This window comes from Carcharhinus amblyrhynchos, chromosome 35 (assembly GCF_965287045.1).
Source record: "Carcharhinus amblyrhynchos chromosome 35, sCarAmb.v2.hapA, whole genome shotgun sequence".
In the NCBI taxonomy this organism is placed as follows: domain Eukaryota; kingdom Metazoa; phylum Chordata; class Chondrichthyes; order Carcharhiniformes; family Carcharhinidae; genus Carcharhinus; species Carcharhinus amblyrhynchos.
In genome coordinates this window covers 9,113,510-9,131,892 of record NC_137358.1, presented here as the reverse complement: position 1 = coordinate 9,131,892, position 18,383 = coordinate 9,113,510, and the positions used below count along the sequence as shown (strand labels likewise).

At 45.6% G+C, this 18,383-nt stretch overlaps 1 protein-coding gene across 1 annotated transcript in view; it reads left to right on the top strand.

Moving 5' to 3' along the window:
* LOC145361790 (serine/threonine-protein phosphatase 6 regulatory subunit 3-like) overlaps window positions 1–17,876 on the top strand; it is a 117,308-nt gene extending 99,432 nt beyond the window's left edge. Inside the window, exons 21-23 of the mRNA XM_080217768.1 lie at window positions 2,575–2,740; window positions 5,465–5,587; window positions 17,640–17,876. Coding sequence (XP_080073894.1) covers window positions 2,575–2,740; window positions 5,465–5,587; window positions 17,640–17,643 — 293 coding nt within the window. The 3' untranslated portion in view covers window positions 17,644–17,876. The remainder of the gene's footprint in view (window positions 1–2,574; window positions 2,741–5,464; window positions 5,588–17,639) is intronic.
* Window positions 17,877–18,383: the final 507 nt, after the last annotated feature.

Below are 18,383 nucleotides of genomic sequence, written 5' to 3'. Positions count from 1 at the left end.
GGAATAATTTTGTTTTCCTCTTTAGGATGTGGATGTCAGCAGTAAGGCCTGCGTTTGTTGCCCATCCCTAATTGCCCTTGAGATGGAGTTGGCTTACGCAACCTGCCCTAATTTAACCCCCTCAGCCCAGTTTGTGGAGTTTTCTTTTGTCTTATGCAAACATGTTTGTGCGACCAAGTCTGTTGCCAAACGTTCACTCCTCTGAGCTATTAATTGTCCTTGGCTGCAAGTCAGTGTATTCCTGTGCCTCAAGTCAGGAATGAGATTTAATGTCCATTTTAATGAGTGCTGTAAGTTGTCAGCAGCACTGCAGAGAGTCAGTGTGGCAAAAATGCAATTAACTTTAAACTTTGATGGTGTCTTAATTTTTTTAAACCTAAAGGCAAAAGCTGTAACAATGTGCCATTGATTGTTTTGCATAAGGTACCACTATAAATAATCTCATCATTGGGTTGGCACGGTAGTTAGCACTGATGCCTCACAACATCAGGGACCAAGTTCAATCCCAACTTTGGGTGACTGTGTGGAGTTTGCACATTCTCCCCGTGTCTCCAGATAGATTGGCCTTGCTCAATTGCTCCTCAGTGTCCAAAGATGTGCAAGTTAGGTGGACTGGATATGCTAAATTGCCCATTGCGTACCCAAACAGGTGCCGGAATGTGGCAATTTTCACAATGACTTTGTTTCAGTGTTAATGTAAGCCTGCTTGTGACACAAATAAATAAACTTTACCGTGGACTTGGCTAACACGGTGCCGCCCTGTTCGTGAGAAATCTTCTTGGACCTGAATCCAAATCTTGCGCACAGCACTGGGATATAAATATATGTATATAAATAAATGACACAGCCAGGGATAATAAAGCACCCAAATCCTACAGTGATATTTGGGCACCAGCTACGCAGCTATTTGCAGTAATATGTTACTGCAAGACAGCAAGTTGCGGTGCAATTTTCTAGGCTCTCGAGGTGGTAAAATTAAGACACAAAAGTAATGTAACAATTGTGATTTGAGCTTATCACACGCCTGGCTTCTTCCACAGTAGTTTAATTAGTTCACTGTGGAAATCCATTCAAAACACTGAACTGATTTACCTTGCAACTCTCAGCACTGGCCAAGCCTGCCTCCCCACAGCCATTTCAGTTGAGGAAAGCTGTGCTTGTGGGCGAAGCAAGCTGAGGTGGTGGCGGCTTTGCAAACCGTTTAGCACTCGCGGTAATTTTTCTTCTGCTGCTTTTGGAACTAAAGAGAAAATGAATTTCTAAAGGATGGGACCAGTTTGCAGACCATTAGCCTCTGGGTATTGGTTCAAACTGAGAGCAAAAGACTGCCACCTGGTCAATTTATTTTGCTCCTTGTGCCTTGAATGGGTTTTATTTCGCCCTGAATTTCACTCTTTGCAGAACTTTCAGGCTTTGAAAGTCAAGTTATTGTCAGTTCCTTCCTTCCTTCACGGTCTCTCAAACCTTTGGCATCTGTTTGTGGGGGAGTGGAAATGGGTTTGAAGAGTGGAGCCACACTCGGACCACCTCCTATTGTTTACATCATAGAATCCCTACAGGTCAGAAATAGGCCATTTGGCCCATTTAAGCCTGCACCGACATCAGTCCCACCCAGTTGCTACCTGTAACTCTATGGTATCTCCCCTGTTAATCTCTCTGACACTAAGGAGCAATTTAGCTTGGCCGATCCACCTAACCCTCACGTCTTTGGAGTATGGGAGGAAACTGGAGGAAACCCACACAGACACGGAGAACATGCAGACTCCACGCAGACAGTGATTTGAAGCCGGAATTGAACCCGGGTCCTTTGTGCTGTTCGACAGCATTGCTAGCCTCTGTGCTGCTATGCCGTTCATGTTCTTGTTCTTATTATGGAGCTAGGTGGCACAATGGTTAGCGCTGCTGTCTCACAGCTTCAGGCGCCCAGGTTTGATTCCCGGCTTGGTCAGTGTCTGTGAGGAGTCTGCATGTTTTCCCCCTGTCTGCGTGGGTTTTCTCCGGGTGCTCCAGTTTCCTCCCACAGTCCGAAAGGCGTGCTGGTTAGGGTGCGTTGGCCATGCTAAATTCTCCCTTAGTGTACCCGACACCGGAGTGTGGCGACTAGAGAATTTTCACAGTAACTTCATTGCAGTGTTAACGTAAGCCTACTTGTGACACTAATAAATAAACTTTAAAAATGGCCGAGCAAGCCACTCAGTTCAAGGGTGACTCGGGATGGGCAATAAATACTGGCCCAGCCAGCGATGCTCATGTCCCACGAATGAATTAAAAGAAAAATCCCTGTTCTTGATCAGTATCTGCTAACTGTGTCTTTGTGCATGTGTGTCTTTGGATCCAGTGGAGATGAGACTGGGTTCAGCTGTAACGCACTCTGTGGTCAAATAGCACTGTCAGTATGTGCTGTTTATACTCTCGGATAAAGATGGCTGAATGGGAATGTTACTGGGGGAGCAGCCATTGCTTCCAGGACATGAGCCTGGCATGTCATTACTACTTGAGGTGAAGGGAAAAGATAATTGCCTGAAGTATGTCCAGCATTAGTTTAAAAAAAACATTTCTCCAATGGCTGTGCAGAGGCTTCAGTCGCACCCAGCAGTGAAGAGCGTGAAAAGATATCAGAAGCCAACACGAAGACGGGTACGCCACCCCAGGTGGAAAATGTGACGGTTCTCAATGGTTCCGTGCCAGAAGCCCTCTGTCCTTCTGAGGTGAAAAGTCCAGAAGCTAAAACGCGCACAAGGTACGTATTTTAATCATTGTGTCTTGAATGGTTGTGTCGCAAGAAATCGGGCTTGATTGTTATCCACAGGTCACCAGGTGGTCTTTGTTTGCAGTTAAGCAAAGCTGAAAAGTAGAATGGTGAACTGAAACTATTCAGAGCAAGATGGATTTGCATCTCTGAGCTGTTGCAGAAGTTATGTTGAAACTCTTTGGGACGTAGGCGATGAGTGGAGTTATAAATGGAAGCTGTAATTTGAGGAGGCCAAGAGGAGTTTGGGTGTGCAATATGCTGAACTCCAGAGTGATGGAGTGTAAGTTCAGCTACCCAAAGTCACAGGGATACTGTGGGGATCTCAGAGCCTGTGCTAGGAGGGAAAGGTTACAAAGAGAGGTACAGCACAGGAACAGGCCCTTCGGCCCCCCCCCAGGTCTGTACCAATCATGATGGCTGCCTGAACTAAAACTGAACGCACTTACGGAGCCTGTATCCTCCTATCCTGTTCATGTATTCAGCTATTTGCCCCTTAAATGATGCTATCGTACCTGCTCCTATCACCTCCCTGGCAGCGCGTTCGACATTCAGCACCCTCTGTATAAAAAAAACTTGCCTTGCACATCTTTAAACTTTTCCCCATGCACCTTAAACCTACGTATTTGACGTATCTACCCTAGGAAAGAACATCTGACTATCCACTCTGTCCATGCCACTCATAATCTTGTATCAGGCCACCCCTCAATCTCTACCATTCCAGTGAGAACAAACTAAGTTTCTCCAACCTGTCTTCATAGCTAATACTCTCCACACCAGGCAACATCCTGTAAACCTCTTCTGTACCCTTTCCAAAACATCCACTTCCTTCTGGTAGTGTGGTGACCAGAATTGTACACAATATTCTAAATGAGGCCTAACTAAGGTTCTGTACAACATGTCCCAAATCTTAGCAGAGTCATTCTTTTGATTTGATATTTGATTTATTATTGTCACATGTATTAGTATACAGTGAAAAGAATCGTTGCGCGATATACAGACAAAGCATACTGTTCATAGAGAAAGAAACGAGAGTGCAGAATAAGTGTTACAGTCATAGCTAGGGTGTCGAGAAAGATCAACTTAATGCAAGGTAGGTCCATTCAAAAGTTTGGCAGCAGGGAAGAAGCTGTTCTTGAGTTGATATGTGACCTCAGACTTTTGTATCTTTTTCCCAACGGAAGAAGGTGGAAGAGGTGCGTGGAGTCTTTAATTATGCTGTTGGCTAATTTTTGCTCTTCAGGTAGCTGTAGAAGCATCTGACTTAATCTGGATAGGCACATGAACAGGCGGGATATAGAGGGATAAAGGCAGTTTGTCTGGATGGGACAACATGATTGGTGGGCCAAAGGGCCTGTTCCTGTGCTGAAATGTTTTTTTGTTGCTCTTTAATGTCATTGTGAAGTCTGTTCCTTTTTAATTCAGACTTCCAGAAAACCAACAAGTGAAAAAGACTTCATAATGAAAACCTGGAATGTTCTTAAATTTGTTTCACATCTGCAGCAGATTCACACAGCTTGTTTTGGTCCTATTTTGTCTTTGGATAGCTGGCACAAAGACGTGAATTATCCATTGTGGCCGTGGTCACGTAATTGGGAATTGGCCGGATGACTATATGATCCATGAGCCTCACTGTAGCATAAAGGTTCAGAGACCAGTGGTGCGGCCCCTAGCCAGGAGTGGGACCGGGTACAGGGATCCGAGTAATTAAAACAAAGAAATTGCTGTGAGAACACTCACCCTCATTCAAAAGCCACTCAAAAGTTGGTTCAAACCAGCCTCTGACCATGCAGTCGGAATTCACTAAGCTGCTTCAGTGAATGTAAAAGGATTTGCAAAAGCTGATAATCAAAAGCAGAAATAAAACAGCTGCAGCAGTTCTGACAGTGTTTGAAAGGGAAATACTCTAGCTGAGGAAAGGTCTTTAACCCCAATGGGGAAAATAACAGAGAGCAAGACTTGGATTTATATACATTTAAGTCAGAGGTGAGGATACATTTCTTTACCCAAAGAGTGGTGAGCCTGTGGAATTCATTACCACAGGAAGTAGTTGATGCCAGAACATTGAATGTATTCAAGAGGTGGGTGGATGTAGCACTTGGGGCAAATGGGATCAAAGGTTATGGAGAGAAAGCAGGATTAAGCTATTGAGTTGGATCAGCCATGACTGTAATGAATGGCAGAGCAGGCTAGAAGGGCCAAATGGCCTCCTGTTGCTCCTAACTTCTATGTTCTATATTGCACTTTTCACGGCCCACCATACCTCTCAAAGCACTTTACACCCGATGAAATACTTCTTTCAACTGTAGCCACTATTGTAATCTTAAGAAACGCGGCAGCTAATCTGCACACAGCAAACTCTATCAAACTGTAATGTGACTGTGGCCAGATGTCTGCTTTTGGGGTGCTGATTGAGGAATGGATATTGGCCAGGACACAGCAGATGACACCCCTCCTCTTCGAAATAGCACCATGGGATCCTTTACATCTATCCAAACAGGCGAGATGAGTGGCTGTGGAACATTAGCTTTTGGAACAGTAGATTTTTTTGCACTTTGTTCTGAACAGCCTGCTGTGCTATCCTAATATATTTTTAAAAATATTGATATGGTTAACTTTTAATGAGTTTTATTAAGCAAATAGTTTCTACAAAGGCTCAAGGAGGGGCACATACTCTTGCTAATGAAGCTGCACTGTCTTAACTTTCTTGGACAGCGAGGAAGAACCCTTAACTACCTCCGAAGTTGGACCTACAACAGGAAATGTACAGGACGGTTCTGAGGCATCGAAAGCCAGCCCGGTTCCCCAAACTTCAGAATCTGTACGGCAAGAACAGAGGTACGGCCTTGCTGAGTAAGGGAAAAGTTGTGGGTAGGCTGTTTGATTCCACAATTCCAGGTATAGTTAAGATATGTTTCGAAATGCATTGGTTAACCAAGGACAGTTGCCACATGTGTTAAAGGCCAGTCACGTTAATCTGATGTACTAGCTTTTCTGAGGAAGTGATTGATAGATGAGGACATTGTAGTAAGTGTATACATATAGATTTGAAGATGGTGTTTGATAAGATCTCTCTTGCTAGAAAATTTCAAACACATCGCTGAAAAGAATTGCTATCAGCGCAGCTAGAAAATTGGTTGATGAGAAGAAAACAATTAACAGAAATGTTTCCTTTTTTAATTCATTTGTGGGACATGGGCATCGCTGACTGTTGTGGATATGCCGGCGTTGGACTGGGGTAAACACCAGGTTTAAGTCCAACCGATTTATTTGATAGTACACTCACTAGCTTTCGGGGTTAGTCCCTTCATCAGGTGAATGGCAATCATGGCTGATCCAACTCAATAGCTTAATCCTGCTTTCTCTCCATAACCTTCGATCCCATTTGCCCCAAGTGCTATATCCACCCACCTCTTGAATACATTCACCTGACGAAGGGACTAACCCCAAAAGCTAGTGAATGTATTATCAAATAAATACATCGCTGACTGGCCAGCGTTTATTGCCCATACCAAGTTACCCTTGTTCAAAGGTACTTGAGGGTCAACCACGTTGCTCTGGATCTGGAATCGCATGTAGACCAGATCAGTTAAAGATGGCAGATTTCCTTCCCTAAAGGTTGAGAGGCAGCAGTGCTAACTGCTTTGCCACCCAATCGACAATGGTATCATTAGGTTCTCAATTGCAGATTTTTAAAAAAATTCAAATTTCACCATCTGCCTTGGAGAGATTTGAATCCAGAACATTAGTTGAGTTTCTGGGTTAATAGTCTAGTGCTAATACCACTAGGCCATCACCTCCCCTTGCACAGGAGAAGGCTTGGGAATAAATGTTATCGGGGTCAGTGTGAGGAGTTTGTAAAAGTCCGTGTGCGACATGAAATTTTAATACTTTCCACTTGAAGCATGATTCATGAAGCTTTATGGCAATGAAATTCACACTTCTGAGCTTCAACATAATCATGTCTGGTGATGCGTCATTGAATCTGATTTTCCAACCCATTGCAAACGTTCTCCAGTTGCTGCTGGAGGCTTCAGAGCAATGAACATTAACAGTGGCATTAACATTTCAAAGACTTTTTGAATCGTGCTATCGAATGGCATTTGTAGTTTGTTTCTATTAAGTGTACCCCCACGTTTATTGAAGTTTAAATTTGCACAAGAACCTTAATAAAAATTTTGTTTGCCACCACTGATGTAGGTAGGGTGAAGCTACCTATGGTTCCATTCACAGTTAAATAGGCTGTGAATATTTAACTGGCCTGAAACATGGAGACCTGAGGGTGAGGCAGAATGTTGAAGTTAAAGCACTGAGCAGCCATGATTGAATAGTACACCAGGCTTGTAGGAGCCATGTGACCGTACTCCTGTGTATGTTCTTAGGAATGATCGTTGTCAATGCTTGAGGAATGGCCATTGTCTGGGGCGCTCGGGGAGCGGGCCATTGTCTGGGGCGCTCGGGGGTCTTACTCCACCTTTGCTACTCAGCATTTTGAGAAGGGGAGGAAATATAAATTATTTGCCAGAATTGGAGGGAGTGAATGTGTAATTTTTGTACATGACCGTATTGTAAATACCCTGCACCGAATAGACAAAGACCACAAAAAAAGGGGAATCTGGGCTGTTGTGCTGCCAAGTTTCCGTTGCCTCGTGTGTGCCATCCCTAACACTGCCTATTTCCACCTCCATAACATTGTCAGACTTCACCTCTGTCTGAGCTTATCTACTGCTAAAACCATCATTCATGCCATTGTTACCTCAGGCTGCCAGTATCAATCCATGCTAACACCAGTTCCATGGGCTTTTACATTGTGCACCAGCGTGGAATGTGCCATCTTGTCAAATACTTTTTGGAAATCTAAATACACTACATCTATAGGTTCCCCTCCATCTTTAAAGTTTATTTATTAGTATCACATGTAGGCTTACATTAACACTGGAATGAAGTTAATGTGAAACTCTCCTCGTCACCACACTCTGGCGCCTGTTTGGGTACACTGACGGAGAATTTAGCATGGCCGATCCAACCTAACCTGCATGTTTTTCTGTCTGTGGGAGGAAACAGGAGCAAACCCACAGAGAAGTGGGGAGAACATGCATACCCTGCACAGACAGTGACCCAAGCCAGGAATCGAACCCAGGTGCCTGGCACTGAGGCAGCAGTGCTCACCACTGTGCTGTCCAGTGGAGATGAGGAGGAATTCATTTCACTCGTGGTGGTAAATCTTTGGAATTATCTACCTCAGGGAGCTGTGGTAACTCAGCCATTAAGTCTGTTCAAGACAGCGGTTGATAGATTTCTAGATTGTGAAATCGTCAAGGGATAGGTTGGGGAGAATGGTGTTAAGTTAGACAATGGGCTATGATCTAATTGAATGGCAGAGTAAATTAGAGGGGCTGAATGGCCTCTTATTTCCGATGTTTCTTTCCCCATACGGTTTGCTCTGTACAGTGTTATGTCAGCTCCATAAACGTTATTGCTGCCACTTTTTTTTTCCTGTGGCTTCCTGTATTACCTCTACTATTCCCAACATGTTTATATAATGTTTGCCCCCATTTAAGTTATGAACTTTGTCCCTTATCTTCACTTCAGATATTTATTTAGGTTAAAATTTTGTTGTTTGAACTCTGGGAGCTTGATTCATCTTAGTGCAGAGAGAGGCAGGCCGTGAAGATTGCCCCCACTGAGAGATGTCATGGATCCTAAGCAAAGCTATTCTGCGCAGAATGAACACGTGCTGGTGATGATTCATCGATCTTCAAAGCACCACCAAGACGCAGGAGTGGAGCTTGTGGCTTACTGTGACTGAATAAGCTAAATTCCCTTTTTATTACATGGGATTTGAGGCTCTTTACCTGGGTTTTAAGGATTGCATTGCGCCCATTGATAATGCAAGCACTGGTTCATTGGCAGCTGGATAAGTGGCATTCTGCTTTCATAAACCTGGATTATGGGATTTTTTTTGTGCTTTGATCTGGGAGGGAATCGCATTCCTGAGATTCCAGCTTATGTCGAAGCCAGTTCGAGACGTCAGGGCCTTCTTTGTAAGGGAAAGAATGGGACGGCATGGTGGTTAACACTGCTACCTCACAGCGCCAGGGGGACCTGGATTCGATTCCCGGCTTGGGTCAGTCTGCGTGAAGCTTGAACATTCTCCCCATGTCTGTGTGGGTTTCCCTCTCGCCTGATGAAGGAGCAGTGCTCCAAAAGCTTGTGATTCCAAATAAACTTGTTGGACTTCAACCTGGCGTTGAGACTTCTCACTGTGCCCACCCCAGCCCAACACCGGCATCTCTACATCGTAACTCCCTCTTGTCTGATGAAGGAGCAACACTCCAAAATCTATCATTCCAAGTAAACCTGTTGGACTTTAACCTGGTATTATAAGATGTCTCACTGTGCCCACCCCAGTCCACACTGTAACGCCCTCTTGCCTGATGAAGGAGGAACACTCCAAAATCTATCATTCCTATAAAACTGTTGGATTTTGACCTGTGTCACCGCAGTCTAATGCTGGCATCTCCACATTGTAACTCCCTTTCACCACTAAGAAAGGAGATGGTATCTCACCAGAACAGTCCTGCACCTGTTTCCTACCCTACCTGGCAGATCAGGGGAGGCAGTGCAGACTCGATGGGCCAAATGGCTTCCTTCTGCACTACAGGGACCCTGTGATTAAGGTTATGATGTTGTAAGGTTCCCTCCCTCTGCATGGTCATTTGATCAGTGAGCAGGTGTCAGTGAGCACGAGCTAGGTAGTGGGGCAAGATGGGGTAGGTGGCTTGGCCCTACTGTGCAGTTTGGGTGGATTAGCGATTTTGCATGTGTTCGGTTGCAGGGGGGTGTCTGGATCTGATGCTCTTCAGAAGGTCTTTGCAGACTCAATGGGCCAAATGGTGGCCTCCTGAATTGAAGGGATCCTATGATTACTAAAGACCAAGTTGGGCAGTTAGATGTTTGACCTCCATTATAAATCTTATAAAATATTCCAGACCACATTACAACCAAACCTGATTTTAATTGGTTGAGTTTTCTCTGCTTGGAATTACCTACCAGGTTGAACCTTCTGGATGTTAATTTTTCATGTTTCTGCTAACGTCTAGCTGGTTTTTCCTGTGCTAACTACGGGGGCTGTTTGCTGCTGGTGGACTGAGAGGGGAAATGATTGATTCAGAATGAGACACAGTGCATTGCCACACCAACCCACGGTGTTGCTGGGATATCTGCCCAGATTGATGCTGAGGACTTCCAGTCTGAGCTGCTTCAAACTGGGGAGGGGAGGGCTGTTAATGGAACTGAGGCCAAAACCTCCTTTGTAAGGGAAAGAATGGGACGGCATGGTGGTTAACACTGCTACCTCACAGCGCCAGGGGACCTGGGTTCGACTTCCGGCTTGGGTCACTGTGTGAAGCTTGAACATTCTGTGTGGGTTTCCTTCGATGCTCTGGTTTCCTCCCAGTCTGAAAAACGTGCTGGTTAGGTGCATTGGCCAGGATAAATTCTCCCTCAGTGTCCCTGAACAGGCACCGGAATGTGGCAACTCAGGGAATTTCACAATAACTTCATTGCAGTGTTAATATAAGCCAACTTGTAACTAATGAATAAACTTTAAATGATTGTCTTCCTATCCTGAGACTGTTCCCTATGTTCTAGATTCCCCAGTCAGGGAAAGCAACCTCTGCTTTGCCAAGTCCCTCCCGAAACATTGATATTTCAAGCAGATCGCTCCTCATTCTTCTGAGGAATATAGTTCCAATTTTATAAAACTGTCGAGGGCAGGGGGGAGGATGATTAGAAACATGAATCATGTGACCACCTTTCGGGTGAGTGAACCCCCTTCCCTGGCCTGCTTTGTCTGCCCGACTCGTCGTTCTGTCTCCACGAAGTTGTCCGCTCCTTCACTTAGCTGTCTCACAACACCAGATTAAAGTCCAACAGGTTTATTTGTAGCAAACACCACTAGCTTTCGGAACTGGCTGTTCCTTCGTCAGGTGGGTGGGAGTTCTGATCATAAACAGGGCATACAAAGGCAAACTCAATTTACATGAATAATGATTGGAATGACAACAGATGAATGAACACCGCTTGACAATCACCAGCCAAGACTGTTCTCTTCTTGTTGGGGAACACTTCAGCGGTCACGGGCATTCGGCCTCTGATCTTCGGGTAAGCGTTCTTCAGGGCGGCCTTCACGACACGCAACAGTGCAGAGTCACTGAGCAGAGATTGATAGGCGAGTTCCGCACACATGAGGACAGCCTCAACCGGGATCTTGGGTTCATGTCACACTATCTGTAATTCCCACAACTTGTCTGGACTTGTAAAATCTCACTAACTTTTCTGTCTGGAAACAATACACATCTTTTAATGCTCTCTTCACTCACGTTGTCACTACCTTTTAAGACTTGATTAGCTGTAGAGACTCACATTCCAATCATTATTCATGTAAATTGAGTTTACGCCTTTGTATGCCCTGTTTGTGATCAGAACTCCCACCCACCTGACGAAGGAACAGTCAATTCGGAAAGTTAGTGGTGTTTGCTACAAATAAACTTGTTGGACTTTAACTGGTGTTGTGAGACTTCTTACTGTGTTTACCCCAGTCCAACGCCGGCATCTCCACGTTTTCACTTAGTTGTCAGAGGTTTCTGCCTGTGCAGTCTTTATCAGTTAGCCTCATCCTTTTTCCTTGTGGTGTATCACTGCCCTTCACACTTCAACGAGGCTGAGTGTGTGTGAAAGAATGAGCTATTTCGCCACTAGATTAATGTTGTGCAGTAAGCGTTCTATCCATCTGCTCCCCAGCCCACCCTTTCATAGCCCTGTTTCCCTCATGGGACAAGAGCGGCTGCCAGTTTCTGGTTGCTGACTGTAAACATAGAACATAGAACACTACAGCACAAACAGGCCCTTCGGCCCACAAGTTGCGCCGACCACATCACCTACCAACCTACAGACCTATCTATAACCCTCAATCTCATTAAACCCCATATACTCATCCAGAAGTCTTTTAAAAGACCCCAGCGAGTTCGCCTCCACCACCACTGACGGCAGCCGATTCCATTCACTCACCACCCTCTGAGTGAAAAACTTACCCCTAACATCACTTCTGAACCTCCCTCCCCGCACCTTAAATCTGTGTCCTCTCGTAGCGACCATTTCAAACCGGGGAAATAGCCTCTGAGAGTCCACCCTATCTATTCCTCTCAACATTTTGTAAACTTCTATCAGGTCGCCTCTCAACCTTCGTCTCTCCAGGGAAAAGAGTCCCAGCTCCCTCAACCTAACTTCATAAGGCATGCCTCCCAGTCCAGGCAACATCCTTGTAAATCTCCTCTGCACCCTTTCAATAGCTTCTACATCTTTCCTATAGTGGAGGAGAAAGAGCGACTTTTCCTCCGTGAGCCGGAATAGATGCCTTTCCCTCGCTCGTCAGCTTTGTCTCGCTGGTAGCATTCCTGTCTCGATGGGTTCAAGTCACTCTTCAGAGCACTTGAGCACAATATCCAAGCTGACACTTCGCTGCAGCACTGAGGGAGCACTGCACTGGTGGAGGTATCGCCCTCAGATAGGATATTAAACTGAGTTGTAAAAGCCGCCATTCCTCTATTTCAGAGCAGCATGGGTAAGTTCTTTCCCTGGCAAACTTATCTCAAAAGCAACATTTCTTCAAATAAATTATCTGGTATTTTCACAGTTATGAACTTGCTGTCTGCAAGTTGATTGCTGTGTTTCCTACTGTACAACACACCAGTTCGTTGCAAGACCCTTTTAATATGAATTCTAAATTTTTGAAAGGCTCAATGTAAGTTAGTTAGTTCAACCTTGAATCCTGCATGAGACAGCTGTAACTGAAACAGTGTCTGGTGGTATTGTATACCCCATCCACTGCAGGGTGAGGGGTTCTGCAACCCCACCCCTCTGCTGCAGGGCAAGGAGTTCTGCGACCCCCTGCCCCCCCACCTCTGCTGCAGAGCAGGGGGACACTGCAAACCCCTCCAGTACAACAAAGCTGCCGGTACCTCTCCCAGTCTGTGGAGGGAGGTGACCTTTCTGTAAAGCAGAACTCTGACCAGCCCATGTGCTGAAATCCTGTTGCAGGTGTTGAGAGTCCCCTTGTATTTTAGACACTGGAATCATATTGCCGGGTGCTCTGGTTTTAATCTGTGTTAACAGAACTTAGTTTCCTGTAAGCTCCCGTAAGTTGTTACGATCTAGCCCCGTCCCAGACTCTCTTTGGCTGCTTCGCTCACCTCTACATACCCTCTGCCAGCCCTCAGCAAGCGTTCAATTCCATGTGCCAATTGATGGATTCCCTTGAAGTAGAAGAATTGAACATGGCTGTATTTTGTCAGGGTTTGCACTGAGCCCATGGTCAGGGTCAGTGTCAAGAGCTGTGTGGGTAACCATAAACAGATCCACTTCATCTTTAACATCAATCAGCCAGCCAGTCAAGCATGGTCTTGTGCTGTATGTTTCAGCATTTCTGGGAAGTGGCCCCTTGAGCAAGATGTTGGTTGTGATTATAGACCTTCTGTTGCTTTGACAAAGGAGCAGTATTGACCATAGATATCAGTCTGTTCTCACTCAGAATATCTCAGCCTGCTAATCTCTTGACTGCATCTTTCTCTAATGGGACATTGTAACAATGAAAGACAGATAAAAATCCTCTGGTACACCCTGTCTCTCGCAAGCAACAGTAATAAATGGTGTCTCTATATATACGCTCTTCATCTTTGCGCAATTCTCAGATATCCTGCGTTTAGTGGAAGGCTAGTTAATCCAAGCCAATTTAGGGGGTTTGGAAAACACTAGGGAAATTCATCTCTGACCCAATTCAGCAATTGGAACAAGTCCAGAAGATTACTCTGGCCCTGAATTACCTTTTGCAAAGGGAGAACTCCACCCCAATCAGAGAGCTCCTTTAGATATCATCAGCGGGGCGGCACAGTGGTTAGCACTGCTGCCTCACAGCGCCAGGTTTGATTTCCAGCTTCTAGACTCCCAACAGTCTAGGGGAGGCATTGGCATAGTGGTATTGTCGCTGAACTAGTAATCCAGAGATACAGAGCAATGCTCTGAGGATTTGGGTTTGAATCCCACCACCACAGGTGGTGAGCTGAATAAAAATCTGGGAGTAAAGATCTACTGATGACCATGAAACCATTGTCAGTTGTCGGAAAAACCCGTCTGGTTTATCAGCGTCCCTTTAGGGAAGGAAATTTGCCATCTTTGCTGGTCTGGCCTACATGTGACTCCAGAGCCACAGCAATGTGGTTGACTCTTAACCGTCCTCTGAAATGGCCGAGTGAGACACTGACTTCATGGGTCATTTTAAAATAACGAGGGGCGTAGATCAGCTAGATAGTCAATATCTTTTCCCAAAGATAGGGGAGTCTAAAGCTAGAGGGCATAGATGTAAGGTGAGAAGGGAGAGATACAGAAAGGTCCAGAGGGACAATTTTTTCTCTCTCAGGGTGGAGAGTGACTGGAACGCACTTCCAGAGGTGGTAGTAGAGACGGGTACATGTAAAAAGCATTCAGACAGTTACATGGGTAAGGTGAGTCTTGAGGGATATGGGCCAAGCGCAGGCAATTGGTACTAGCTTCGTGGTTTAAAAAAAAAGGGTGGCATGGACAAGTTGGGCCTCTGTTTCCATGTTGTAAACCTCTGACTAATTGGGGACGGGCAACAAATGCTGGCCCAGCCAGTGGTGCACATATCCCATGAAAGAATTTTAAAAAACGGAAATAAGCCTAGCCTGTTCAACCTTCCTCATGAGACAGCCTTCATATCCAACAATCATTTTGTAAAACTGCTCAATTCATTGGCTTGATGAATCAGTGTAGGATGCAGTGGTGCGAGTGAGGAGAGAATGCCTCTGCGTCACTTCCTGCTGGTTTCTAGCAACTCAAAGAAATTATCTTCGCGGGTTGATGGTTTAAAAAAGGATTATCTGACAAAATGTTGGCCTCACAGCTCCCTCCAATGGTTCATTTAATAAATACTGCACCTTAATGAGCTGCACAGATCAGAATCACAGCCTCTGTTTTTGAATGGTTTGCATTCTGACCCAAGAGCATAGAAAAGAGGCTGCAGTTCTCTGAGCTGCCTGTGTACCAAGGCAGGGAAAGAAGCCAGTCCCGGTTCCTCATTCTGGAAAATGCACATCATGGAATCCCTACAGTGCAGAAGGAAGCCATTCGGCCCATCAGGTCTGTGCCGACCACAATCCCACCCAGGCCCTATTCCCATAAGCCCTCATATTTACCTTGCTCATTCCCTTGACACTAGGGTTAATTTAACATGGCCAAGCAACCTAATCTGCACATCTTTGGGCTGTGGGAGGAAACCGGAGCACTCGGATGAAACCCACGCAGACACGGGGGAAAGTATGCAAACTCCACACAGTCACCCGAGGCCAGAATTGAACCCGGCTCCCTGCCGCTGTGAGGCAGCAGTGCTAACCACTATACCACCATGCCAATTAATTTAGTTATGAGAAAGTGATTAAAGCAAAATATTGTGGAATATGCTGGAAAGTTTCAGCAGGCCAACATCTGTGGAGAGAGAATAGAGTCAACGTTTCAAGTCTGGATGACCTTTTATCAGAGGATTTGAGTATCGGAATAGGGCTGTTTTACTGCAGTTGTATAGGGTGTTAGTGAGGCCACACCTGGTGTATTGTGTGCAGTTTTGATGCCCTTATCTGAGGGAGGATGTCCTCGTTATAGAGGGAGTGCAGGCTGATTCCTGGGATGGCAGGTCTGAGGCATAAGGAGCTACCAAGTCAGTTAGGATTATATTCATTGCAAGAGAGAGGGGATATCATAGAAATGTATAAAATTCTAACAGGATTAGGCAGGGTAGATTCAGAAAGAATGTTCCCAACGGTGGGCGAGTCCAGAGCTAGGGTCCATAGTTTGAGAATAAGGGGATAAACGTTTTAGAACTGAGGGGAGAAGAAATTTCTTCACCCAGAGGTTGGTGAATTTGTGGAATTCAGTCCCACAGATAGTAGTTGAGGCCAAAATGTTGTGTGATTTCAAGAAGAAATTAGGTATAGCTCTTGGGGCTAAAGGGATCAAGGGATATGGGGGCAAGAGGAGCTCAGGACATTGAATTTGATGATCAGCTGCTGAACAGCCTACTCCTGTTTCCTATATTTCTAGGCTGTGACTGACATGTTGGTACTGTCGGTCATAGGAAAAGGAGGCCATTCAGCCCCTTGAACCTGCCCTGCGATTCATTTAGGCCTTGGCTGATCCGTAGCTTAATTCCATCTTATCCACCTTCCTTCCCGAATACCTTAGCCTGACAACCTATCGAGGTCAGGCAGCATCTGAAGTGGTTGCAGACGAGCTGCATTAGATGCGGGAGGACAGCAGAGAGCAGATGAGTGTGATGGATCATGGCAGCAGATCTCCTGGTTGGAGTGAGCGACATGCAGCAGCATCCGGAGAGAGAAAAATAGCGCAAAAAGTCTCAGTACAGTGAGAAAATGGGGGTCCGAATGACCAGAAAACATTTGCTCTGTTTCTCTCGCCACAGGGTCTTTCCAGCAGTCTCCATTTTTAACTTAGATTTCCTGCACCCACTATTTCACTTTGTAAAAATCTGCCACACTGGGTTACAAAAGTTTCTGTTGACCTTCGGCCTGAGCAGCTTGGGTTCAGAGAGAGTTCAAGGTTTTGTTGCCCGCTGAGTGAAGAAATGTCACCTAACGTTAGCCCCTGCGCAACCTGGCTGGCGTGGACTGCCTTGGCCTAGATTCCATGTTGAAGCATAGACTCATACCGTACAAGAAAGACCTTTCATCCCATCGAGTCTGCACCAACAATATCTACTGCTAAAGTCATGCTAATCCCATTTTCCTGCACTTATACATGTGCTTGAATATTATATTTCAAGTGCTCATCCAGAGATTTATATAGGTTGATTCCAGAGTTGAGAAGGTTGGCTTATGAGGAGAGACTGAGTAGACTGGGGCTATACTCATTGGAATTCGGGGGGGTGTGAGGGAGGACCTTATAGAAACATATGAATTATGAAGGGATTGGATAAAATAGAAGCAGGGAAGTTGTTTCCATTGGCAGGTGAAACTAGAAATAGGGGTATGGCCTCAAAATAAGGAGGAGCAGATTTAGGACCGAGTTGAGGAGGAACTTCTTCACCAAAGGGTTGTGAATCTGTGGAATTCCCTGCTTAGTGAAGCAGTTGAGGCCACCTCATTGAATGTTTTTAAGGCAAGGATAGATAAATTTTTGAACAGTAAAGGAATTATGGTTATGGTCAGTGGGTGGGTAAGTGGAGCTGAGTCCACGAAGAGTCAGCCATGATCTTATTGAATGGCAGAGCAGACTCGAGGGGCCACATGGCCTACTCCTGCTCCTAGTTCTATGTTCTTATAATTTTGGCCCACATTACTTTCCCAGGCAGTGCATTCCAGATTCCCACCCTCTGAAAAAGTTTTTTCACAAATGTCCTCTGAAGCCCCTCACCCACAAACTATGCTCCCAACTCACCATGTCCATACTCCCTCGCAATTGTATACCCCCTTGGCCTTCTGTGCTCCAAAGAAAACGTTCCATGCCTAACCAGTCTTTCCTTTATAGCTCAACTGCTCCATCCCAGGCGACATCCTTGTGAGATGTCAGGGGTTTCTTGCATATCAATGCAGACTAGATGGGCCGAAGGGCCTCTTCCGCACTGAAATGATTTTCAGATTCTCTGTATCCCCTCCAATTTTAGTCAGGATACCAGAGGGTCATTCTGAATCCCTAACCCAGCAAGAGTCGGTGCATCAAGAAGAGGCTAGCAGGAAATTCAGCTGCGTTCGGGCTTGTGCGTCTCTGTTCAAGTTGGTTACCTTTTGTTTCTTGTGCCTAGGTAACATCGCGGAGAGCGACGAGGAAGGTGCTTCTCGGTGCATCCCTGAATGGAAGCCTCCCCCTCCCCCTCCTGCCACCCCCTACCTCCCGGACTGTCCCCACTCGGGTTTGGGAGCTGATCTCTTTTGCTCTCTGCTAATCGGCGGAGCATTGCTGCGAAAGCCATCAAGACTTCATCTTCCCAGAGGCAACCTCTCGGCTGCACTGATTGTACAGAGATTTGGGGAGGGGGTGGTGGGAGGGGGAGGGTGGGTGGGTGGTGTGGCGTGGTGAGGGAGGGAGGGATGAGGGTTATTATAAACCAGCAATACAATATGTATATCTCAGCTCATGGAATCTAAGGAAATGTTTCTTTATAACAAAAGTGTGCGCAGAAGGAAGCAATGTGCTACACCTATCGTGGGAAAGACGAGTTCGAGAAGAGGGTATTGATGGATTTGTATGGGAGATGGGTGGGCAGTGTAATTAAATATTTTTTTCTTCTGAATTTAATCTTGCACAGCAGAGGTGAGCTCTCGATCTAGAGATCTTTCAAGTTCTCAACACATTCATGCCCCACCTGCTGCTCCTTCTCTCCACACCCCCGCCCCCACACGCACAAGCACACGCACACAAATTAGCTAAATGAACTATGCTGAGAATCAAATGACACTCGCTGCACCTTCCTTTCAGATCCACGTTGGAACCAGACTCATGGCGGGAGGGGGGGTGAGTGCAGTAACGGGCATTTCTTCTGCAAACT